We start from the raw sequence: 27886 nt of genomic DNA on the forward strand, positions 1-27886 counted from the left end.
CCGGCTCTCTTCTTTGGGTGTTTCATCAAATGCCTTTTCGCTAACCGGGCCCCATCACTATATCGTCTTTCAAAATTAGTGTTTGAAAAAAAATGTTCTTTGCCAGGACAGAAAAGCAGTGTGTTTCGTGGTTTTCCTTGAGAACTTTATGTGCTAATTGTTCAAGTAGTAAAAATTTGGAAATTTGTTAATTTTGTGATTTATCAGTTTCATTCGAAGTAAGAAGTATGATGTCTGAAGAAAAATACGGTGCGACTATTGGTTCGCAGAATTATGAGAAGAAAGATGAAGAAAACAATAATGAAAAGATTAAAAAAAAGTACGTATATTTATGATCGAAGAGACTTATGATTTGTGACAATTGATAATAGTGAAATGCATTGATTTTCATGAAATTGTTCTGAAAAACAATGTGACTGCTTTTGGGGAACTTCGGTATTGGGAAGCAAACTAAAAAAAAACACTATCCTTTTTTCGATAAACACCGCAATCATCAGAATTATCAGCTAAACTTTTTCCTTCATCCATTGAGTATATCAACAAAAATTAAATGAATTAAGCCTTTTAACATTTATCGATTTCGAAAAAATACCCTCTTCAAGATCTGAAAATCTGGAAATTGTATCATGACTGTTCGTTTACATATTTTTAGTTATTCTAGTCTTTGTTTAGGATTTCATCCGTTTTGAGAATGTAATTTTTTGAAATGTAATTTTCAAATTCTTATAGATCGTGAAAGAACCATTTCATTTTGCGCTAGAAATTGATAATCAAAAATCGAGTTGGGAATAACTGTAGTTTTTGTAATTAGAACTTTCGATGAACGATGATCCATTTTCCTGATTTTCAGATTCAAATTTGTCGTCCGACTCCCATGCTGGAGGCTTCTTTGTACTTTTGTTTCATATCTTCAAAATTCGAGACAGTCAATTCCATATCGTTCAAAATCCAGTTAAAATATTTGAAATACTATTTTACTTATTATGTCGCTTGTAAATAAATTACATCAAGATAAGAATACAAGAATTATATATTTGCTGAGATCATTGATCGATAAACTAAGAGGTTTATACTTATATATTTTTTCGGTTAGTTTCTGATTAACACAAATATTAAATTGCTGGTATTCTAATGAATATCAGTAATCTTCGGTAATGGATATTTAAATATTTGAGATGAATGAGCGTACTTGAAACTCGAAATGTTTTGAGAAAATGAGTAATACATTTCTAAATAACCATTTGTTTGATCTTATAAATATTACAAGATGTCTCTGAAAGTCATTTGGAAATCATATTTGAGGATGAAAATATAGGGATTTGAGTTAACTCATTTTGTATGAATCCAATAAGAAAAATAGAAAAAATATTCTCAAGAAAATTGTGCATTTCAGAAACTTCAGTCATGAGTTGAACACATCATTCTTTTTACGACATGATTACCCATTTTACCGCACTCATTTCAGTTTCCCCTTTCTAGTTGAGGAAAAATCACTTCTCCTCTCTAGTGCGAGGAAGTAATACTTTAAACACTGTAGTAGAAAACTAAATATTTTTCTTATGGTCCTGCAGCGTCACGCAGGTTTAGTACCTGGATTGGTGACCATGGTAGTTATGAATTTGAACAAGTTCGCAAAAGTTTCTGACTTCACGTCGGTGCTTTACTCATTTTTTCCATAGAATGATACCATTTATTTATTTATTTATTTATTTAGAATAGCTAGTTGTATAAATAAAAAATAAAATGAATAAATGATATCATTCTATGGAAAATGATACCATTTGAAACTGGCGATAGTTTCGTGTAAATTTGTCTATGCCCAATGTCATTAAAGTCAGCTATTATATGTATAACTGCAGTGATTAAACAATCTATTCTTGCGAATCCAATTAGTAAAAGCAATGAGTAGCATGATGGTCATAATGAAAGGAATTTCTTCCAGAAGAATTATCAATCCGGATAAAAAGTTGGTACCAAATCGTGAGTCACATTTTCGTAAATTATTTTCAAAATATAATTTCAGTAATTTTACTATCGATAAAAAAGTAGGGCACTTTTTCAAACGAAAGAACAATTATGTAAGTAGGTAAAATATGTTTTTACCATCCGATCAATTGAAGTCCTATTGGATTTTTATTATTTGGAAAATATGACAACATATAGGTAACCATCAATATTGGTTATCATTTTTTGTATTCAGTAAGTTTCAGAAAGTTTTGTTCTTATGAACAAAATTCAATTCAATTTCTCGATATGAAGGATTAAGTCAAGTCTATTATAATGAAAATATAGTATCGAGGATATTTGAGCAAATAAAAAGAAAAATTAATATGAAATTATTTTGTAAATAAAATAATGAACTGTATTAAAATTGCACAACCTTCGTTAATTTTTCTCCATTTTCACTTTCTAATATTTCCCCTCATATATGTATAATTTTCAAATGAGCATTGTTTTATATCTTTTATTTGCTCAAGAAATTTGAAAAATTCCACATTGAATCGAATCAGGTGACATCATAAGTGAAAAAAAGCAGATGAATTGAATCAACAATTGGAACAATGCTATACGCACTTAAATTGAATCTTGTGATTTAGAGATACATACCTATCCAGTTATTACAACACATTTATCACAAGACGTCTCCATCATCTATCTGCAAATAAGAAACGCAAATACTTATAAGTATAGATCTATGGAAAATCACTAAATTGTTTTCCTTTCTCTGTATTCATTATTTCATTCAATCTTTTCTTTAGATGCTCGAATGTTGATTTTCCATGTCGACCAACGGCATCCTACTAAGAAACTTCTAGAATTTTAATTTTCACCTATAATTTCAAATACACTCAATGATATTTAAATACACTATGCATGATGAAATTTTTATGTGTCATCTTGTCGAGATCAAATATGTGTTCTACTCCAAATAAAGCTTTCTAACCCAAAGAAGTATTTCAAATCAGTCGGGCAATTTTTGAGTGATGGTGGACTGGATAATCAGTCGTCTTTGAACTTTTATCATCGATGAAAAATCTCAATTTCAACTTTCTCAATCCCCAACATCAAACCTTTTCAACTTCTTTAGTTCAATTTTCAATTTGGGGTATTGAGTACTTAACCACTTGCGCAGTGAATTGTATGGTTAGCGCGTTCACCATTTTGCAACGCCATCGAAGTGGCATTCCACTAAAAATCCAGTACTTGAATCTTGAAATTTTCATTCGACTGAGAAGAAACATTTAGTTTTTTTTTGTATTCCAGTCAAGGTCTCCCTAAATATTGCTAGATTGTTTCAGTAGGTTGCTCGAGGTATGCTCGAACACATAAATTATAGGTCTTTTTTTTTACCAGAAGATAGAACTGGTCATCACCTATACTTTAAAGTTATAGTTAGGTAAGGGAGTTTCATTCCTCTGTGACCTCGAACATCGCCTATAAAAATCATTTAAAAAGTCGAAGTTGGTCATTCCTATATCGATAAAAAGTACCTACATCAATTTCAATTATTGCCTTTAGAAACAAACGAATACAGGGTGTGAATGAATAGTTGCCAAGAAATTAAAGGAGTGATTCCTTGCTAAAAAATAGGGTGGGTCTTTCATATATATTTTCTAAGCAATTTTTATTGTTTTCTTAGACTTAACCAGAAAACTGACTCAGATGAAACTGAAACATAGGTGCCATATTTGAGGGGATGTATTTAAGCAGGGGCTGCTCAAAAACAAAATTTTATATGAAGGAGCCAAACTATTTTTTGACAAGGGATCAAACCTTAAATTTTTCGCAATTAATCATTTAAACTTCAATTTCAATATATCGATGTGGAATAAATGTTTCAAGATCTTGTAGCTGTTCTATGGCAGAGGAACTACTATCATCAAATCATAATTAATCCGGTGGATCTATAAAATTTGAATAATGGCTGAAATTCAGGTTCTGCATAATTTGATTCAAAATTCAATCAATTCATCAGAGAGGGTCGATGACTTTCTTATTTCAGACGTTGAATGAAAATATGTAGGTAAACAGTGTGCCTTCAAAAAACAGAAGTTCTTCCGGGTTGAAAAAATAGAATTTCTCGTATAATTTTGAAATGTGCCTGGATTCGCTCGGTGAAGAGAATACAGATTCCAAAATAATTATTTCTTTCAAATTTTCAGGATGTGATAATGCCATAGGTCCATGGTGTATTCGAAATTTCGAAAATATCTCAAGGTTTTTAACCTTTTATTGGAATATTGGCACAGATTCATTGAAGTGATTTTTGGCAGCGACAATTATACGAAATATTGGTTAGAATAACAAAATACTCGGAACTCCCTCGGTCTGAATGAAAAAGTTCATAATCGTTGAATTAAATACATTGGTATTCGACAATCGTAAACACTATCAAACGTGATAATAAGTTTATAAATAAACTTATAGAAACAATATCCGACATATGTATTTATTTTATATCGGGAGCATCGGAAAAATGTTTTATCTGAATACGTTATATAAAATATGGGTAATATTTTGTTGTTTGTATGAAATGTTGAAGGATTTTCCTCAGTGATTTATTGGAAACCCCCTCAAAAATTTAAAATGTTCAATAAATCGATATCGCATAATATTTCTCACTATTTCTTTCCAATTTTTAGATATGTTTTTCCCTTCTACTCTTTGAGAACTTGTCTCCATTTGTATTTTTTCCAGAGTCTGGTGACTGGCCATTTCCATATTATCAAATCACCTCCTTATCGTTGTTTTCTGTTATTTTGGACTGGTTCATTTATTTACAAAAAGATGCATAGCCTCAGGCAGATCTTGACCTTGACCTTGACATTTGGCGTATTTTGCCACAAAGATTCCTCTTTGCTTGCCATCAATTTAAGGTTTCTGCACTTCTACATTCAAGCGACAATATTCATAGGATTTTTTTTTGTTCTCACAATTTTCAAGCCTTGAGTCTCGAATGAAACCAAAATATTCAGGTGTCATAATGTCTTTTTTGTGCTAGATTTATTGGAGGATCATTTTTTTAAATCTTCAATTGCTTGCGTAATGAAACATTGAAAGTACCAAAGTTTCGGAACTATGGCATTTGAACTCTTGAAATTGAGGATATACAGAGTGGGCCAAAAGTAACGCATACATTTATGTTGGGTATTCACTATTCTGAATATATAAATTTTGAATTACGCATACACAAAGAAATAAGGTTGCAATTTGAAAAACTCACCCATAATAGAGAAAGCATGACAAACTCCTCATTTATATATGAAAAGTTGCTCAATTTAAAATAAAAATTTATCCATTTGAGCATTTTTCTGCAAAATAGTGAATACCGAAGATATTTGTATGAATTTTGTGCTTCATACTTTTAACTCACTCTCTACATATAGGTATTTCCTAAGTCGTATTAAAAATTTTCATTATATAACAAAAGCCAACACAGTTTTAGAACTATGACAGTTTGAAACTTACTCAGGTTAATAGTCTTTTTCTGCAGCTTACTGAAAAATTAAATGAAATCATTTGAAGAAGAAAGTTCTTTAAGTAGATGATTTCGGATGCAATACTATAAAAGACTGTTCAAAAATTGTGCCAACATCAGGGGAAAATGTTTTTGTCGAATTAAAGGAAAATCGTCTTTATATCAAGGACGGATCACCAAGTAGGGGCATGATGAGGACCAGTGTGGTAACGCCTTTTCTATAGGGTGTTTCATTAAAAATTGGGGTTCTTTGAACTGGTTCAAAACTCTATGATATAGCCCAACTCGCGAATGAAATGTGGCTCCCTATATTGATTGAGGATGTGTTCTATTAATAAATTCAGAAATTTGTGCCATTACTATCATACTTGGCAGGAAGTGTAGGAACTGTGAACCAAATGAAAACATGTTAAAAAAAGGTCCAGGCTGGTACGAGGTTGAAATGAGATGTTGACCCTTTATTTATTCTCCGCAAGTGATAGAATTTTTATGTTAACCTCAATTTTTCGACTCTTCATTACTTCCTATTCAAATGGTATACTATTTCTTCGTAACAATATTTTTTCGGATATTCAAATTGAACATGAAGCCTTGACAAAGTTCCTAATAGTCCGAAACGATAAACTGGGACACGAAAAAGTGTCCTAATTTTATATATCTATGTACATAAAACATTATTCCAAGTCAGATATATCGTAGAGATTCAATACTCTGCACAAATCTATCAAAAATTTTTGGATAGAACACACTGCATCTCAATAAGGAGTCAAATTTTATGCACTTGATTTGGTGTAATCCTTAATATTTCGAACTAAAAATTCTTCAGTTCGAATATTTTCAATTAGAAATTAAACAACTCTGTCAACAAAAGTTTTTTATCCTGAAATGATTGTCCTTACACTCCTTACGTTATTCTTAAGATTTATTATTCAGAATATTCAGATAAAACGGGGAATACCTACACAAAGAATCTGATTTTCAGAAGTAGTATCAAGCTAACCGAGTTGAAAGGAATCCTGAATAAAATCCACTTGTCTAACAGTTCAAGTATAAGCTAAATTTGACTCTAGTCGAACCCGCCCACAGCTAAGGTCAACGATACGGATGCGAATGTGCTTAATGAATATACATATTGGCAAATAAATTGTTGTGGAACTGGACGGGCTCTACAAATTTTAGTTCAATAAATCACTTAAAATTCGACAACCTCTCGTTGGATACAGATATCTCTTTGTGGAAATGGCAACAGATAATAATTGTAGTAACTTACTTTTTATGTAAACTTAATCCTAGAATGTGCTGAAGGAGATCTTACAATTTTTGGAAATTATTGTAATTAATTCTCTGTGAGTTGTTTCAATAACGAATCAATCCTCAGAAATGAGAAATATTTTCCAAGAATCATTGAAGGTACCTACAGATCTTAAAAGGCAACAATCTTATCTTAGCTTAATCGTATCCGAAGGAACCTCTTCATGGCCAAAGGTTACTACTTTCAAAGTCACTACCGAATGTTTGTTTTCGCTATAAACAGAAATTGATTCTATTGTATCGACTATCCACTCGGTTAATCACGTCCAATGTATGGCTTTTGTTGTCTGTTTAGAAATAATATACCGACCGAGATTACTAAGGTTGTGCTTCAATTGGAAGACAATGGAAACATCCACGTTTTAAAATGTAACATCCTCTGTGTTGAGAGAGGGTCTTCGCGAAAAATATCTTTTGTATCCTCTCACATAATGCACATTTGATTATTTTATTCCCCATGCCGGCATGAAAGATTAATCCCTTAATCGGAAATATCAGGGATTAGGGAATTCACTGCGCAGTTTTTGATGGGACAATATACCTACTATATTGTTCATGCGTTTAAGAGTCTTGAGAATTCACATCCTCCTGATGGCATATATGTATTGAATCGATGTGGCCGATACTTGTTGAGAATCTATAATTAGACTAAAAAAAAAAATGTATTCATGTATAACACGATTCTCACTAAGACGATTGAAGAAGCATGGTATTCAGTTTCTTTAGGCTGAATTGATGTGACCGATTTACAGGATGTTCCAAAAAAGGTGACCCCGTTGATAGGATAGGTAGAAAAATGTCGTAACGATATAAGTTTTCAAGATACAGGATGTTGAAAAAATGTCATCCACCTTTTTCACGATTATGTCAAAACTAGTTATGTCACTAGTGCTCAGCGAAATTTGAAGTCCTTTTAGGATAAATATTAAAATTTCAGTATTCCCGAAATAGTTTCTTGATCCTTTTGCGATCATTCACTTTGCAAGAATCAAAATGACTAATAACCTAGTATTTTGAAACTTTGAGGGTGCCTGCCTTCTTTTATTCAACGAATTAATGTTTGTTAATTTTATGTTTTACTCTTGGCTATCCAAATAATATAATATCAAAAATAAGTTTCAGCCTTTCTGAAATGGTTTGAAATTTGACCTTTTTCTTCATAGAAAATGGCGTCTGTCAGGCATTCAGCAAGGGCCAAAACCTCTGCCAAATAATTGATATTCATAATCGTGTTAGATACTACAAAAATAAATCTTCCTAAAATTAATCATATATTAAAAAATCAGCCTTCCTGAAATTCTTTCTCCCTTAGACTAAAGAGACTCAGAGAGCTTGAAGATTTGACTTTTAATGTGGTAAATTCTAAGAAGTGAACAGGTAACATACACACGAAATATTTTTCATGACATCATTCTACAAACATTATTATTAGGTATCCAATATTAATTGAGTATTGACAGACGATTTATACCTCCAGTTTTCGATTTACGAATGTAATCGGCTGTAGATGCCGAAGGCTCAATTCTTTAGTGTTAATTTTCTATTATGAGGAAGATATGGCACAATATCCAATAGAATTATGATTTCCCAATAAATTATTATCCTCCTTCGAAATCTACCTTGTTCAGTAGTGGAAGGGTTTGTGTCAACTTTTAATTCAATTTGTGAATTATTCTTCGATAGTTAAATTAAATTCCAACCGATTTATATAAGGTACCTACATATATGCTTTGGGCCATAAAACCTACACCACTTCCTTTCACTGTTTTCTTCGATTTGCCCTAAACCTGTTCCCTAGATTTTTATGTCATTTTTGAATCTCGATTTCAGTTCAAGGAACTTTTATTGGTCAGTATCAAGGCCATCGGGTTGTATGACAATACTATTACGATATTTAAGGCTATTGTTCTATCCTTTAGCTTTCTGTCTAATATCAAAACAAAGAATATGCTTCTATCGATTTATGATATGAATGTTCATGAATTGATTTAATTATAATTTATTGCCATTCGTGCGGAATTATTTCTTATACCTACACCAAGCACATGAGATTTAAATAGTACTAATCTTCAACGATCATTATGTTGTCTATCCTCCACACTTGCGTGTGTAAATAACTGAATATGTAATATTTTTCCTTTCATTGTTAACAATGGAGAACGAAACGAAAATCAGTCCATATCAATTACTTGTATCCATATCCAAAGGGGATCTTCCTAGATCAGTAGTTTAGATCAATTCTGGTCTTCTCTCGTAAATTGCTCTAGTCATTCGTAATAAATCATAACAAATTATAGAAATCAAAATGCCATCATAATCATTAACTATATTCGTCGATTTCCTTTGACTTCAATTCCTCTCAGGAAATGGAAATATTCAAGTCATGTTCTGGAGAATATTCGATATTATCAGTCATGTTATGAGTCATTCATCTAAGAATCATTGATATTGTACAGGGTGTCCCAAATTCGATGTCCAGTGAGGGAATCTCGGAAATTAGAATAGGTAGGGCGAAACCGATAACACTTTCCGAGCTCTTTTTCAGAGAAACAAAGAATGGTGAAAAACGTAGCCTCCTACGATTTTTCATTTTTGAGTCATTACCAAAAAATGAGGTTTTGACGATTTCGAGAAGTTCTCGTAACTTTTTGTCTTTGATGTTACAGATCTGAAAATTGAACCTTGTACAGGCGGCACTTTTTACGTAGAATCCACAGACGACTGAAAAATTTTTTTAATTTCGAATCATTAGGCGATCTTTCAATTTTTTTAAATGCAAACTTTTATTGAATTCTTTATTTTTGAAAAAAATCTTTCGTCGGTAGATTCTACGTGTAAACGTGCCTAAGAAGCTTTAGGTTTAAGATCTGTAACTTCAAAGACAAAAAAAGTTATGAGAACTTTTCGAAATCTTCAAAATCTCATCAATTTTTGCTGATAACTCAAAAACGAAGGATCATAGGAGGTTACGGTTTTCACCATTCTTTGTTTCTCTGAAAAAGCGTTCGGAAACTCTAGCTCTAGTTTCTAGTTTCCAAGATTCCCTCACTGCGAACTTGGGACACCCTGTAGAGGGTTCGGTATGTGTCTTCAATAATATATTTTAACATTCTTCAAATGATAACTCTAACAGAAATCCCTACGTAAATCCGTCAATTGATTCTTAACTAACCTAATTTTCTGTCAATAAAATTGAGTGTTTTTCTGAACCCCTAATCCCCAACTTCATCCAACTTCCGTTTTTCAAAAGGAGACATATAGCATGTGTAGGCTCGTTGGAAAAAAATGAAATCCCCCGACAATGTTGTAGTCCTGTTGACTCAAAGATTATAGAGTCTTTGATGTTGACTTCTCAGAAATGACATCAACAAAACGGAGGTAGCTTAAGAAGATCATAAGTTATTCTTTACATTTATGGTGGAACGTGAATAAAGTCAATAATATTTATCTATGGTTTGTTCAACTAATTTGTGTTTCACAATTTGCAATATTTGAAAAGTGGCAATTTTATCGCCAGTTTTATCGTTTTGGAACCTGAAACATTTCCTCTGCTTGATTGACTTTATTGAGATGTTAATTATTTTTGTGATTGGTGGTGTAGGTATTATTTTCGAGATTCAATGAATCTTTTCAGGAATCCCGTATAGGATAATTAATTAACTCATAAAATGCAAATTTTGAATTTCGATAATGGATCAGAGAGTGAATGAACGAAGAAAATTTTCGAAGGTTCAAATAACAACTGGATTCTCAACAGATTCAGGATATTCTCCACTGAAGAATACATCATTAGGCAGTCTCCAAAATCTTTATTTTCTCTTAAACTCATTGTTATCGATAATGTGTATTTAATGAATTGAAAATTTTGAAAATTCCCCGCCAAGAAAAAATTGTGGGGTGCTGTCTAATTTAGTCACGTTAACAAATACTTATTAAGTAGGTGGTCAACTAAAGTCATAACGAGAAAAAAGTTTATTGTTAATTTTTTTGAAATTTTTCGATAAAAATATTATCGTATTAGTTGAATCCTTCAACAGATTGAAACTCCTTCAACTGTTCAGTGTAACCTACAATAAGCATTTTTCCCCTTATAAATTTGTTTGAGATTTTCTTAAGTATTTCGACCGAGAAAAAAAATTAATATGAGAAGGATTCGACTTTCACCTTCGTTATGTAATAAAAAAGAATGCTTTTTGTAGCATAAATCTTCGATTAAATATTGCGAGTGCATTTATTGTAAATTTACGCAAGAAAATACCGTTTTTAGGGGTGAAATTCAGGGGGCTGTAAGTAGCTCCGTAGAGTGGGCCTCCTGGCAAAAATAAAAATAGTGAACTGTTAACAAATTTTGTTGGATTAATTTCGGGACACCCTGTAGTCGATGTATCAATTCAATTGTTCCTTGGTCCTTTTGGATAGCGTACTCAGAAGTAACATTCACGAAGTTTTCCTCTTCACAAAAGGGTGGTCCTACGAATCGAGCTGGTACAGATAGTTTATAATACAGGGTGACGTGAACGTTTTGGGGAACTAGCGTTAATACTGAGCAGAAAATTTATACCGAGGGGTTTTGGACACTGATGCATTCAAGCTATTTGAGTAATAATAGGTATTCACTCATTACATGAAGAATTTTTCTTCTGAAGATATAATTTTTGCCACATTTGTTCAAAGAAATGAACACAAATTTTTCACAAAAATGATTAGAAGTCGAAAGCTGTTGAAATGATTCCTTGTGTTTGATATACATTGTTGAAATAGTCTTTGAATGGCCTCTCTTCTGGAGCCATAAAATACTTGGTATTCCTTTGAAATAAAAAGTAGAATACTGTTTCCGGCATAAGCCGAAATCGCTCTTCCATAAGTATATTTTATTTGAATAGACCAGTGCGCTAAGCCGTAATAAGAATTTTCAGATAAATATTGTCACCAGTTCTCCCAAAACTGAACGGTCAAGGTTAATCATACATCAGAAATGAATTCTCATTCTCGATAACCGAAGAAAAAGTATCGTTAGTCTAACAATAATCATAGAGACAGTCGGAACCATCGATGTTTGTCCACCACACCGATGGCCGGGGGACATCGCACCGTCCAATTTTTTTTCGTCCAGTCTATTCAATACGATCGCGACTGCACCGCAACACCTTTTGGAGGTTACGGATCGAAACGTGCTCCACTTTCTCAAAAAATTCGATGCAAACTCCACGCGTATCGGAATTATTCATCGTTTTATCAGCGACTAGTTGTTTCGTAGATAGACCGAGCACGTTTTACAAATAGTTATACAGTCTCTGCTAGTTCGAATTGGACGATGGACGGGGCCTTCGTGCAGCACCAGTCGATACCGTTGCTCGCGAACAAACTAATTTTCGTGAAACAGCCCGTTAAAAAAAAGTTCGGTTGCAGGCACCCGTTCACGCTGCGCCAGAAGGTCGCCCTGGTGATGCTGGCCACGGTGGACTTCATGAGCTTCTGTTCCATGTCCATAATGGCCCCTTTCTACCCCAAGGAGGCGGCCGCCAAGGGGATGACGGAACTGACGGCTGGTTTCGTTTTCGGCTTCTACGCCCTGGTGGTGATGCTGAGTTCTCCAGTTTTCGGCAAAGTGGTGAGTATTATGAATATTATGATCGCATTGTTTTCTGTGTTACCTAACGGTAAATAGTCAACGTACCTCGATGCCTTGACATTCAGGCATCCTGCTATTCACGTAGCGCTAAGGATCGGCTCCTGACTTTTATCGGTCAGATCGAGATTTTAGATTGGCGGATGAATAATTTGGACAAGTTTTTTTTTGTGAAAGTTCTCTTCGAAAAAACTGTTTCGGTTTCAGGATTAATTGGTGTTTCTAGAAAAGAAGAATGCCATTCTCAGTATGCACACTTATTAGAGCGAGATAAATTAACGATTAGAATTTGCGAGGGATTGAATAATGAGAAACAGAATAAATATTAATGAGTTGGGCCTCTAAGGTGTGCTGTATACTGACTCACTTCAATGGGAGGGATAGTTTTACTCCTCGGGGTTTTCATAGGATACTATCGGTAGTTGGTGACATTAGTAACAACTAGTGTCTGAGGGGACGGGGTTAACTTAGCAATCTTCTAGCCTCAATGTGGTCAACGCAAATCCACCTGTAATTACTAGCCTGAAAATTGCAATACCGAAAGGATATAGCATTTCTTGACCAAACTAAGAAGAAAGTATCAACTACTCCATAATATAGGCATTGGTTCAAATCTCAAAACGATCTCTATTATTAACAGGTTTATTCCTCTTTCTTGTTAATACAATTGTCTACTTTCCATACAAAGATTAGCGTGGATTAGGAAGCCTGGATCTATACATCCCATCAGTTAATCTTCCCAGTGATCTGATGATAGTTAGTTCAGTTAAAATTTGATAATGCCACTGCGAGCTTAAGGTCTATTATGCCCCATCAGAGCTGTTCTCAGCGCCATGAACTTCAGTATTTGAAAGGGGTTCAGTGCTTTGATAGCGGCTTGACTATCAGAATGGATCACTATGTCACATTCTTGATAGTTTCTTTCCAGATTTATGTCCACCCATCAAGTATTTCTGCCTGGAAAACAGTCGAGCAGGAGCCTAACGATAGTGTACATTTGGTGCTTGCTCAATGCTTATTTTTTTAATCATAAACTAGGTAGGTTCGCTGATGAGATGTAGTTGTTTAGAGAGGACCAAGCTCTGACCTGATGATGACAAAATCATAATCGAGAAAGCATTCACTACGAGGCTAATTAGAACAGAATATTGAAAGAGAGAACCCATCCTCCAAATCTTCATAAAGGATACCATTAAATTGTAGATTGTAGATTTAAGGACGGTTTCATTCCATTCCTTAAGGTCGATTGTGCCCCAAACAGAGCTGCTCTCGCCGTCACATAGGGCCTGTTCCTATATTGCTGGTTTTACTGGCCAGCAATCGAATAACAATAGAACTCGAACGACTGGGCCAATAGGCATCGTCTCTGAAATACTGACAGTACTGTTCAGGAATATCGGAACAGACGGATAGTCGACAGCATGCCCCCCAGTTCTAGAGATCTATCACATTTCTGATTGTTTCTTTCTAGGTTTATTTCCACACACCTTTTGATTGCGAGCATTTCTGCCCGAAAAACGCTTAACGGTAGTGAGCATTTGGTACCAGCCCTGTCATGGTTTCAGAGCCTTCTCTGTGTACCATTTGATATGGTATTCTTTTTGAGAGCTTGGATTGTGGGCTCCATCGCTCTATGTCTTCTTTTCTACTTATCATCGTAGGGAAGATTTTCTCGATGCTAATTTTCTTGTCACTGGGAAGGTTCGGTGATGGGATATATTTGATCAGAGATGTCCAAGCTCCCTGATTCCTAATTTCCCCATTGTCGGTACCTTCCTTAGACAGTCTTAGAATATCCACATGGGCTAATCTTCCTATCATAAGATGAAGGTTGTGAGATGATATCCAATGCCCTAGTTGGGCATAGATCCAGTGATACAAACACAGGCTAAATTTTGTATTATATGGTGGGCTCTCCTCGTATTGTTCTACCAGCTAGACTTCTGCACTATAAGGTTCTAAAGAAGGGGAGATAACTCTCTATTAAATGGTATAAAGATGTTTCTGAAACCACAACATGGACTTCCGCTGGAGTATTCGAGGCTGTTTCAGACAGAAATATTGGGAATTGAAAGATGTGTTGAAATAAACCTGGAAATCAATGTTGCGATTTTCATAATCCATATGAGATGAGGAAATATATACATTCCGGCAAATCTTAAGTTGCATGATGGTACAGCCTCTGATAAAGATGGATGAGAATAATAGGTTTTGTTTCGCATTACAATAATTTCAATAGTTGGGTGCACAAATCTATTCTTTGCGAATTGAGTGTCATACCCAAACAGAATCTGGATAAACACTACCTCAAAGATTATAGAGTTAGCCTAAATCTATAATAAAATCTTTGCACTACCTTATTCTATTGCATCACAGCCAGTCTCTGTGTCACTGCAACAGATGGCTTCACGAAACCCAGGACCCAATGTTCGGCAATTGGCAAGTGATGGTCTGAATAAAACTTTTTCTTGACGATACTTCGAGCTTAGCTTCAACCTTTCTACATCTGTTTTGAATGGGGAATTCGTAGCCAATACGTGTCACAAAGACTGGTGTTGGATGAGTCTAGATTATGAGTTAGCCACCAAGAAAACCCAGAAGAATCAGCCGTTTCTAAGCCACACCCCAAAGAAACCATTCTGATATAAAGTGCGTTATATCTTTGTGTTAATATTGAGTTATATTTACGAAGGAAATTTGTGTTCAAACTAGGCAGCTTGACGCCATGAAAGTATACTATTTCACTGGCTATTTTTAATACAGTATGTATAGATGACTGAGTTTCTAGTGGGTGCTGATTTGGAAATACTTTTCGTTGTACCTACCTAAATATGTGTGACGCTATGTAATTATTGCTTTTCTTCATTTCGAGGGAAATGTATGAGATCGAGACAAAGACGTTTCCTAGTGAGTTAATGAACTTATGTTGACCTTCAATAAAACTAAAACACAAGTCATCTTCATGCGACAGTAATGGAAACCTATAAAATCTTGTTGTGAATTCAAACAAGCTCCCAAATATCCTGACTTTACGTCTTTGCTTTCCTCATTTCATTTTATGTTGCTATAGACAAAGCAAATCCATAATTTAGAGAATAAATTCACCTCATGGAAAACAACAGCAACTTTTAATTCCTTTATCAAATGAAAAGTATACGCAAATGGGATAAAGAGGATTTGCAGATAGCATAAGCAAATCTTGCTGTGTTGAAGGATGAAGATAAATATATTATGTTAATAAAAAATGGTAGTTGTACCATAACTACCACACCATAACTGTTATGGTGTGCCCACAATCTCTCCAGGTCTTCAGCTTAAGTCTTGGCCCTTATAACAGAAAATGGCCATGATTATTAGAAATATCTCAAACGAACTCGAAGCACCTATGCTGTTTTTCAAAATATCTCTAGCTCAACTATTTAGTGCGAGTCTCTAACTTGGAATAAATTCAGTAAATAAAAAACAGTTTTTTAGTTGTAAATATGCTCGGACAGGCCGATTTGTATGTTAAATTGTGATCTTTTTAATGTTAGAAAATGTTATACAGCGTGTCCAAAATATGGGATATGACCTCAAATTTGTTAAAGGACAATAATATCCTATTCTTAAAGGGTATACGTACATACATATACCAAGTTACACATACGTACCTACAATTGAAAATAATTATTCTGTTTGAAGATGAGAAATCTGAAAAACTGATCTATCTGATATCAACTGAAATATAGTTCTTCAATAGACATAATGTTGTCCATTGATTAACTGAAAATATTCTTAGCAGAACTGAAACTCGTTTAAGGCATTTCTTATTACTTTGGCAGAAATAAATTTATACTTCCTGTAGCTCTTGTAACTGATGGTCAATGTTTCTCGGTTTGGTCTTAACTCTTGAGAACTTTTCTCTTCTACGAATCCATGAAAATACATAACACGTATACTAGCCCAAACATTAACTTTTTTTTGATGATGTCTGGTCAACTCACCAAGTGTGGGTTGTTTGCTCAAGTTTGACATTTTACCTCAACATTTAACGTAAACGTTGATTCGTCAGAAAATAGGACGTTTTCTCGTTTACAACATTTCAATCTAGTAGATCCAATACTGTTCGAAAAACTGGAGTTCTCTATCTGAATCATCTTCGTTGAGTTTCTGGAGGATTGTCGTTTCATAAGGATGAAATTTTGGGGTTTAAAGAATACTCACTGAAGACTGGTTAATTTCGCGTTCCCTAGAGGCATAAGGGTTTTCTTGAACTGAACTGTTTGATATCTTCAGTGAGGGCACTCTGACGATGATTTTTTGATTTTCTCAAATACCAACTTTCCCGAAACTGTTTTTCAATCTTTCTTATGGTACTTTGAGACATATGGTAAACCAGAAGAATTTCCTCTGAATAAACTTAATTTTGTTGTTCTATTTCCGTAGCCAATCATCATTTAAATTTCAATCTTGTTGCTTGTGGGTGTTAGATAACTACGGGACTTTGTACCATTTTTTAACCAACGTTTTTAAAACGCAAAACAACAAACTAATATCTACATATCACATTTCCTAGCTAATCTCCCCTTATTTCTGTTTATTCAACTTTCTTATTTAACAAAAGAGGATGGACAAATACCTCTTGACATTCCATTTATAAGATGCCTGAATTATTTCATTGAGTTGAATCAGATTATTCCTTCATTTTCGAATCAGATTAGTTGATCTTAGTTGAACAACAAGGAATAAGAATTTGATACTTTGTACGATTGTACGCATGTGCATCTTGATATACGTTTTTAGGATAGACATAAAATTACCAATTCAACAAATTATTCCTGACGTGATATCTCAAATATGGGACACGCTGTATAACATTTTGTTACACCAAAAAGCGCGCAATTTGAAATACTAATCGATCTGTTCGAGAATATTAACAATAAAAATATTGAAAAGTCATAAAAAATTTCGACTGATTGAAAGTTGGAGAAGTCTGAAACCGAATTGTCTATGTTATAGGTTACAAAACCTGCGTTGAATTAATTAATAGTAGTAAGAGCGCCAAAGCTTGTCCACACTTAAGAAATTTGGCCCTGGATATGTTGACTTGAACACTCGGTCTATTAATACACAAACCTTCAACTTCGAAATTTCCTTCCTTCAAATATCAATACACATTTTTTTTTTCGATTTCAGATGCCGAAGGTGGGAGTGAAGCTTTGCTTCATTTCGGGAACTCTTTTCTCCGGAGTATGCAGCTGCGCCTTCGGGTGAGTTATCATTAATTCGAATTTTTTGCGAATTTGACCTTTCTAACGCTGTTTATTTCAGGCTTCTGAACATGGTAAATGATTATACCACTTTTACTGTTTTATCTTTCGTAATAAGGGGCTTCGAAGCCTTGGGAGCCAGCGCCTATTCGACAGCTGGATATGTGATAATAGTTAATATTTTTCCAGAACATTCCGGAGCAGTTAGAGTAAGTGGAAATTTATTTTATGAAGAAGTAATAGATTTTTCATTAATATGCCTCTAAGTGGGCGAGATTTCATTTCATTTTAACGGTAGATTCTCTAGGCCAGAACAAACACTTTTCTTCTATACCATTTTTTCCGATTCGACCCTGATAAAAAGATATAGCCATTTTAAGTTTTCATAATGAGCTGTGCCACCCCTGGAAAAACATAAATACCTTCATTATAACTAGCTAAATCTGTGACACTACACATCTGTGGATCTTTCAAACAGAGTTGAATTCAGCCAAAGTACCAAATTTTCAAATTTAGTGGAATTTGAAAAATTGTTAAAAAATACTTAACATCAAATTACTCGGAAATGGCGCATTGTACGAGGAAATATGAAGAATATTTTTATTTCACAAAAAGTTCAAATATTCGCTTGATAGCTTCCAACTTAGTTTCAGAGTTGGGTTCTTTTTATGGTACATAATGGTCATAATGGGAAAACTGGAAGACGTGAGTGATATCTTTTGTGTTCGGAGAAGATTCATCAAATAAATGAAAAACTATATGCCGATATTCATTTCATTCGATAAAACCGTTTTTGAGATAGAACTAAAAGAAACAGCCTGTATCTTTCGAACCGAGCCGATTCGGAAAGAATGATAAAGGATAAAAGTGTTCCTTTGGACCTCAAGAATCTACTGTTAAAATATTTGTACTAGTCAAAGACTCACCCTGTATAGCCTTATTGAGAACCTAATTGGCCATGTGCCTTTGTGAGCTTCAACTGCTCTTTCAATATTTTTTATTAAATATTTATGTTCTGTTATTGTGATGAAAATTGTTTCAGGGACTTCTGGAAACCTTCGTGGGTCTAGGCATGAGTGCTGGTCCAGCTATAGGGGGTCTCCTCTATGCGGTAAATATGTTTTCATTTCATCTCAAATATCCTTTGAGAAATATATATTGATTAGATTAAGACTTTCGTCAGTTGATACTGTGTAATCATCTAGAAAATATTGATCAATCAGTGTTATGACGGATATATTATCCGAACCACATCTACGTTTTTTGTTTAAAGTATTTTTAAGAATACTAAGAATGAGAGTATTCAAAGTCTTAACGGAATTCCCCAAATTCGTAGAATTTACATTTATGTAACATGAAAATTCAATACAAAATATTGACTCTATCAAGTATTTATTCATCTGTTATTGCATGATTTGATTGTTCCTTTTCTTCTAGGAAGGTTGGAGGTTTTGGTCTGCCATTTTACGTAGTAGGATTAATAACAATTGTGATAGCTCCGATGAATATCTATCTTCTACCCAAGTTGGAGAGTGAGTATATTTAAAAAAAGTTTATTATGTGTACAACTGTACAACTTCCAACTTATTGCTTGGGAAATTATAGGGTTGTCATCCAAGTTGCCATTGACATGGTTAACAGTTTATTATTCCCTTATAAGAACTGCCCGAGGAACTGCCTCAATATAAAGTACTCAAAATCTTTTAAATGTGTTGAGAGTTAGTCAAAAAAAATTTTGAAAATTATTATTATTAAAAAAAAATTAAGTCTGGCTTTACAACCAAAGAGAACTACAGGTTGTACATTAAATATGAAGTGAAAATGCAGGATTCCTTCCTCTGCTTTCGGACGGGGAATCACTTCCTGCATTTTTAATATATCAAAATTTTTGCATTTTTCCTGCACATCACAAGAATCTTCCGTTTTCATGACTAGACCTGATAATGAACCGTTAGACCTCGAATCTGAAACCGCTCACCGAATCTAAGTTTGGACAGCGATGAAACTTTATTTGAATACGACATTTTTAATTAGGATTTCCTTCACAACTTCAGTGAAACTATTAATATCAGTCTCCCGAATCACATACCCATTTCACGGTTACACTGTTTGTCTATTTATACGAACAAATTGATTATTTTCAGTATCTGTTGAATGAGTAACTCGATATACTTAGTCATAGTACCTAGTAGATTTCGGGATAAACTATTTTCATGAAGTCTCCAAACTTCCGAACCGTTTATATTTATATATGCCTCCTGTCATAAAACCACTCCTGTTTAGCTTCACTGCATGAGAATTTGATTGGACTTTTTGTGGACAAGTTTGGCCGAACAAAATTCATACATTATTTCCGAAGTTTCTTTCGAACTACTATTTTCTTTTCAGATTATACGTTTCATGTAACGAACGAGTTTCGAACCCACATCCTCAGGTGACACATTGAATTGAAGCAGTAACGAGAGAAATAAACTTTTTATTACACTCCCAGTTAGTAATTGAATTGAAAACGTGCCGTCAAAAAAAGTTTTATAGTAGTTTTATTTGAGAAATACATATTAATAGTTTGACTCCAGCTCTTATAGATACGGAAATCGGGAAATATCAGTTTTTATGACGTGATATTTCACAAGTATATGTAATCCTCCTACTCACTCGATTTTCCTCTCAAATTCTACCAATTCATTTCGAGTGGTCCAAAAGAAAAGGATTTCTGGTTTTCTATTTCAACTAATGAAATGTTGGAATCAAGCACGACAAAATTTCTTACAAATCTCCAGAGCTGTAACTAATACTGAGTGTCATCACTGCGATCCCAAAAAAAACCTTCCACTTTTGGCTTCAAACGATTAATATTGGGAGGCATGTATCCGAAACTGATAAAGGCAGAATAACTGATAACATAATAATATATGTCACAACTAGGTATTTCAAAAGTACTACAAGTAAAAAAAGTAAATTTTCCAGAAATTGCCAGAAACTATTTTTTGTTGTATTAACAATTATTATTATTAGTTGGACTCGAAAAAAAAATATATGAAAGACCCACACTATGTTTTGACGAGGAATTATCCCGTTAAATTTTCGCAACTATACTGTTCACACCCTGTGTATGCGCAAAAAAGTCTGGTACAAGTTAAGCACCTCTCTCAAATACATCATATTATCCTTAAAATCTTAAAAATTATATTGTCTAGATGCATCGAATTTTGTGACAAAATTAAATGAACAATCCTCCAATTATAGTCATTCATCGTTCATCTTCCCTATTGGAGAATACAATCTAAAAATCGTCAAATATTATGGAAAAATGACGAATTTTGAAAATTTCCGCTTCCTCTCTGATCTTGAAAGAATACATTGTAATCTGATACTTTGCAGAAATACCTTCGCACAACCTTGAAGCATCATTCAATTCCCATTTTCTTAGATTGCACTGATATTCCACTATTAATTTTTAACACGTGCAGATTTATCTTGGATGCATGAAATTGTATCACAAATTATGCTGATTCACAAGAAACCCGATTAACGAAATTATCCAGAATCCAACGTATTAATTCGATGAAGATAATGTTCAATTTAACAATCTCGTGATTTATTTTCAACACGGTTTTCCCACATTCTCAACACGTTATAATTGTAAATAGATGTCTACTGATAAGAGCATAATCCTTTTAGTTATTGAGTTTAAATAATTTGTTTTTACTTGTATTCGAATTATTCTAGAAACCATGATGCAAGGGATATTTAAGTCCAATTATAATTATAACAGGTATTCGGGCTTTGTAGCATCGTGTTACCTCTAGCAATTCGGGACAGCGGAAAATTTAAGACATCTTCTGAAATACCTAACATTTGTGTTTTACATGTTTATTGCGAAGAGCAAATTTAGAAAAAATTCGCTTTTTATCGCAATCAAGTAACTCAATGTACGGTAAAATCTCAAGTATATATGTACCTACAGGTTGGGCTAAATTTTCAACTGATAATACCATAAACAGAATTCCTGTAGCTTCTTCTGCTTTCGAGTTATGGGCCGGAATTGAAATTTGGGTGATCTCAACGTCGGTCATCATCTCCGTTTCTGTTTGTGCTAGGGTGACACAAATGAAAGAAAATCAAATGAAATTCGAAGTAAAATATACTGAAATAGAGAATATGTTCTTTAATACTCGTACAAATTGCCAATTCTAATCATCGGTCAATCGGCTGGTGAGTGTTGAGATGGTTGGTATAGTGTGTTTCACGTAAGTGGATCGCTGTATTTTGGGACTTATTCATTAGGCGAAATTAAAAAGTGTGTTGGCTGAAGGACGTCGGCCTTCTGGATCTTGTTTCAATAATTAAATCCAATTTTCCACACGCCATTGTTCAAGACACCAACAGAAAGACCATTACATCAAGAATAACAGTATTGACAATTGTTTTTGAGCTCATCGGGGCAACACAACTGTCACCTCAATAGAAAATATTACCTATATACATGTAAGGGAGTGTATTCAATAATTTTCAAGTTCCGTCAGCTGGAAACTATCGAATTTTTTATATCTTCGTCCTGTTCTTTGCGTCATTTCGCAGGAGTTGCTCACTTCCTATTCCTATTTCTACTTTTCTCCGCCTCACATGTCCGGTAGGGTCACGCTTGTTTGCCAGGTCAATTTTACAATAATCTGCCTGTTTGTTCGGATCTATTGAAGTAACCTGAAGTGGGCAGTAATTGAGCAATTTTAATTGTTTCAATTCCGCGTTCATCGGTTGTACGAGGAACCTTTCCGTTCGGATTGGCTCTTTTATAAAATGCATCCTTGTAAATCCTACATCTGTTTTATCGCAATGGAAAGGTCAGTTGCCCTCGAAGCGATAAGGACGTTCAACGTATCCATCCGGATAAATGAGATTCTCATGAAAATACGGTGATATATGGGACAAAATTAATAGGTTTCAACAAATCTTTTTCAGAAGATTGAAATTTTCCCGAAAGCTTATCAAAATAGGAGATCAGCTCAACCTTTGGTGGCCAAAAATCAGCCATCAAAATTAGTTTTTTTTTGTGGTATTTCGCATGTATCTCCTTAGGAAATCTCTAGCTCTGCTAAGAACTAAATCTTGCATCAAATTTTTCGGCCAACCCGTTTTTATTATAGAGGAACTGAGTCAATTTTCAGAGATATTGTATGAATGAAAGGGTGCTGGACAGGATTAATACAGACAGAGAACTGTTAACATCTATCAAAAAACGGAAAATGGCCTACTTCGCGGGCACGTGTTGAGAGGTGATCATTATCGATTGCTTCAGTTGATCGCTAAGGGCAAAGTAGAGGGTAAACAGTATTGATTAAACACGAAGGAACTTCAGCTGAGTCTTTTCAGGATGTAAAATATAGATGGGCAGAACATTTGTCGAACTGAAAAAAAATAATATATATAGGTTCGAATCCTGCTCTGGGTGGTACTTTTTTTAGAATTCAATTCCTGTCTGCATGCCGCTAAAACCTTCATTTCAATATAAACAACATTGATTGAACATCATTTGACTTGGTTATATTTTACACCGTCCATAAATGTACTTCTGAGAGGAATGAAATTCGATATGTGATCTAAGAAAATAGGAATGCCTTTCAGGACAATGATAATATTGCCGCACCTACATTATTTTTCAACGCAGATTCTATTATGGGTTTGAAAAATGGGGTTCTGATTTGAATGAATTCAGTGTGCACCTTCTCGAGATTGCCAACTTTAACAACGATTTTGGGACCTCCTGTATCATGATTTGTGGTTTTGATTATTGCAAGAATTATTCCCATTCCTCCCGGAAGTCCAAAAACGACCATTCTCCAACGGATATCCTTGAAGTTATTTATGTTTCATTTTTTGGCAAAAGTTCGAAAATTTTACATTTCATGAGAAATTAATTTGAAAAAATAAAGGCGGTGATACTGTTTGTAAAACCGAAAGTCCCACGAATCTCAGAGAATTTAAAAGGAGTCATCTCTCTTATCAAAACCTAACTCCAAAATCGGATAAGTGAATTTCGTTCTCACTCCCAATCTCTGGAACAAAATCAATTGAAAAATAATAAACGATTTGCTCCTGCTTAAACTCTTGCACTAATTTGTCAGGAGCAAATCAACCAGAAAAAATTGTTGCCTGACAATGAACTGAAAATAAAGAACTTTGAAATTATAATTTTATATTGTAACGTTTCGGAGTCTATATCATCCCAAAATTTCCATTTCGTCGAAATACACCAAGATTAAACTTCATTCTTGACAAACCTTAAACAAACATTATTTTCAATTCTAATTTGTTCTTATCAGTTTTTACAGATTTCCACTCGGAAACTTTTTAAGATAATTCATTGTCATTAAAACGAATTATAAACTAATTCAAAAATAAGTATGGTTTCTTTATTTGAAACTCTCTTGAACACATAAGTGTTCCCAAATCACAAATACTCGTCCTTCATCAAATACTCTATAAATATTGACTAAACCTGATAGAAAAAGGCTCCAAAATTTTTCATCTTGTGAATTTCCACAAGGAATTTTTTTCCCACAAGAAATTTTTTTATGAGATAAACTGTTTCAGCAAATACCAAAAATACGTAAATCCAAAATATTTCTAGTGGATCGACTTGGAAAACATCCATACAATACACCTATAGTAGTTTTTTGAAAAAATATTCATTGCAATGAATGTCGTCACAATAGCATACAAGGATACCTACGACGAGGCACTACAAAGGTTAATTTTTTTTTATTTACAGAATTCACCATGGAGCAAAAAGCAGGATCTTTCACGAAACTACTGCGACTACCCTCCGTATTAGTCACTTGCCTGATCTTAGTGGTAGTTGCTGCAACTTGGGGATTCTTGGATCCCACCTTGGAGCCACATTTAAGACCGGTGAGTAATTCACTGAGAAATTTGGGAAATTAAGGATGCCATTTGAAATGAATCCATTACGTGTACAGAAAAACAATATGATAAAATTTGCCCAAAAATAGATCATTATTTTTTCGAAATATTGGGGTGCCTATAACTCCGAAAACATCAGGCATATTACAGCGATTATTTTAACCGTATTTGAGTAGCTTTTAGAGTAGAATATGTAGTTTCTAATTCTAAGGCAATCATTTATTTCGTTTAGTTATATAATAAAAAATATAAAATAAAAATTATTATAATTATTTCTAAGTATACAAAAATGAAAAAAAAAAACTTTTATTTCAGTTCAATCTTGATGCCGGAAGAATAGGATTGATATTTCTCCTTTTGTCTGCCATGTACGGCATATTTTGTCCTGGATGGGGATGGCTATCCGACAAACTGGATACTTATTGGTGGATCATGTCCGTTGGTCTGCTCATTAACTTTTTCTGCCTGATGTGTTTGGGACCTTCTCCTGTCTTACATTTTCTGACCAAGTGAGTATTTTTTGATATATCTGTCGATGGAACATAATTTTGAAGAAACTGCACTAATTACATAATTCTAAATAAGATAAGGATGACATTTTACGACTACATGTGTTTCGATGGCAGCTTGAAGTTAGCATTACCTAGCTTCTTCAGTTCAAACACGTGAAAATTTTTTCCTAATAGTAAAAATAATGCTCCAGATATGCAATGAATTTTTTTCCCACTATTTATCATTTATTCAGTGAAATTTCTTGGTAATAGGAACCTGAAGAAAATACACATATTAACAACGTTTCGGCGGATTTTTGCCACCTTCTTCAGGCTGTAATTGTTATTGAAATATCTCTTCCTCATAACATTATAACATTGTCTTCTGAGTACACACCTAACTGAAAACATGACCGAAATTAATTGAAGATTCATTTGAACGAACATGGAAACCGGCAGCATACCGAAAAAAGCATAAGACAGTAATCGACAAAACTTTCTTCAAATTTTGTTTTCAAACAAGTCGATAGTGCTCATTTTTGAATTGTATTTTAACCAAGAAAATTAGTGTGTTTAAGAGGGGTCTACACCGTTATAGCGGTCAGTTCAAAAAGAGAGAATGAATATCTTAAGTCAGAATTAAACCACTGATTTATATGGGGTTTTCATTATAATTCAATTCAATCAGTTCGTTACCTCGGAAAGTAAGAAATTTTTTTATTCGTCAAACGGAAAAAATTTTTTTTTCATTGAAGAACAAATATTCATTCATGTTATTAACTTTCCGAGGTGCAATTATCTCTTCTATGAATTTCCACATGAAGAAAATTCTCGAAAAGTCTCGCCATTGGCTACAATTCGTATCCTGGTGAAATTGAAAAAAGACGTTCGTTAAGTGCTGCCATCTTTTCGATGAAAGAGGAAAATATTGTAATATCCGTAACTTTTACCCTTGAGTGTATTAAGTAGTATTAACTTGAGTATTATTGAGGGGGTTGAATACTCAAAGCTTTTACTTATCGTTCAAGTGTTCTGGCATCACCCCAAATTCTGGTAGTCTTTATTCTTCCTTTACGCCTTATACGGATAGCGAGAAATTAACTCCTCGTAGTATAAACTCCTCTTAATCTCCTCAAATCCACAAGATTCTTCGATGAAGAATTGATATTCTCGAATTTTCCATGAATCAATAAATAAATGCATCCAACAATCAAGTATTTTAAACAATATATATATATATATATATAGTCGGATGTTCTTATATCACAGAAATTAGTCATAAGTGCATAAAATCTTTTGTAACTCCTCAAATTATTCAAATGATACAAAGTAATGTAGTATAATCGCTGGGAATTTCCGGATACTTATTTCGAATCACAATTCTGCAAAAAATGATTTGTTTAATGTACCTAATAATGAAGTCGATAAGAGGAAACATTCAATAAAGGCCTAAATATAACACAAGCGGTACTCCAGATAACTAAAAGCTATTTTCGACATTGCAGTAATCGAATATATTTTTTTACACATTTGTTCTCTAGAACGAGTTATACTGAAAAATGATTATTGTGGAAATTTCGATTTCGTTTTTGCCTGAAACTGAGAACAAAGCTAAAATTCTGCTTCTGTTTCGGTTGGACACTGAATTGTATATTTTTTGACTGATCTATGTGATATTTCCATTATGATGGATATAATTATATATGTGTTATGATGATATTGGGCTAAATTAGGATTTTTTCAGCACAATCTGGTTGAATATAGTATCCTTGTCAACTTTGGGTGTATCAGTTGCCATGGCCCAAATGCCTACCTATAGGAGCTTGTTAGACAGTGCCATGTGAGTATTGTTTTTTGTCTATATCGAAACATATATTTTCATATCAATAACTGCTGCATTATTTATTGCAATTCAGGTTGACGAATGATCCGAAAAAGAGTGTTTTTCGTGTCTTATTCTTGCACTAATGTTTTTTTATAATAACAGTGAAATTATTTGTTTCCTGTTTGAGATTATGTAGGATAATTCTTTTTTTTTTTGAGTAAGAAATGTTTCGGACCTTTCATGTTGAGGAAAGCTCACATATTAAAAAGCCGATTGATTGGCCTTCTGGCCTTCAATGTGAAAAAGTTTAAGGGCATTATTTTGTGTTGTGAGAAAAACTTGTATTTTTCCGTCATATATTATCTTGATTTATCTCTGATTTTTTTCTCCTAGGGTTGGTGGTTTCACGGAAACAATAGGAACACACAGTTTGATAGCAGGATTGTGGTCTTGCGTCTACTCAATGGGAGAGGTGATCGGCCCCATTGCTGGTGGTGCCCTTATGGAAAACTATGGCTTTCCTGTGACGTCGACAGTATTCGCAGTTGCCAACTTGGTCACCTCGATACTAGTGACTTTGTTTTTTATGACCAGGACTAAGAAAGAAGTTGTTGAAGTGCCAAAAAATAACAAGCCTATAATCATCACTGCTGAAAATTTCAATAATGGTGCCGCAGTAGTTGTTAAAGATCAGTCATCAGAAATAGTGAATTCTATAAGTGTATCGGATAGTGAATGTTTCAAATCCTGATAATTCTCGTTTTGTATATATATTTTTGATATAAAAATTGTATTATTACTAGAGATTAACTGATGCTCTGCGAATGAGTCTCGGAAAAGTATTAACTTTATCATTAAAAGTTTAAAAGCATTATATATAGTTTTTTATTATCTGAACATTTCTTTCATTTCATATTCCGAAGGATATGAGGTTTTGAAGGAGTTATGGAACAAATCATAGAGTTCCAAATTTCTAAA

General features: G+C 33.8%; 1 protein-coding gene across 1 annotated transcript; it reads left to right on the forward strand.

Annotated features, from left to right (window-relative positions):
• On the forward strand, positions 1 to 27779 carry LOC123311571 (MFS-type transporter SLC18B1-like). The gene is made up of 10 exons (XM_044895607.1): positions 1 to 319; positions 12200 to 12401; positions 17595 to 17668; positions 17730 to 17877; positions 18711 to 18779; positions 19110 to 19200; positions 24441 to 24580; positions 24908 to 25101; positions 26828 to 26923; positions 27302 to 27779. Exons 1-10 carry the CDS (start codon positions 228 to 230, stop codon positions 27657 to 27659), a joined length of 1464 nt encoding a protein of 487 aa, XP_044751542.1. The 5' UTR covers positions 1 to 227; the 3' UTR covers positions 27660 to 27779.
• The last annotated feature ends 107 nt before the right edge of the window (positions 27780 to 27886 follow it).

This window comes from Coccinella septempunctata, chromosome 4 (genome assembly GCF_907165205.1).
Source record: "Coccinella septempunctata chromosome 4, icCocSept1.1, whole genome shotgun sequence".
NCBI lineage: Eukaryota > Metazoa > Arthropoda > Insecta > Coleoptera > Coccinellidae > Coccinella > Coccinella septempunctata.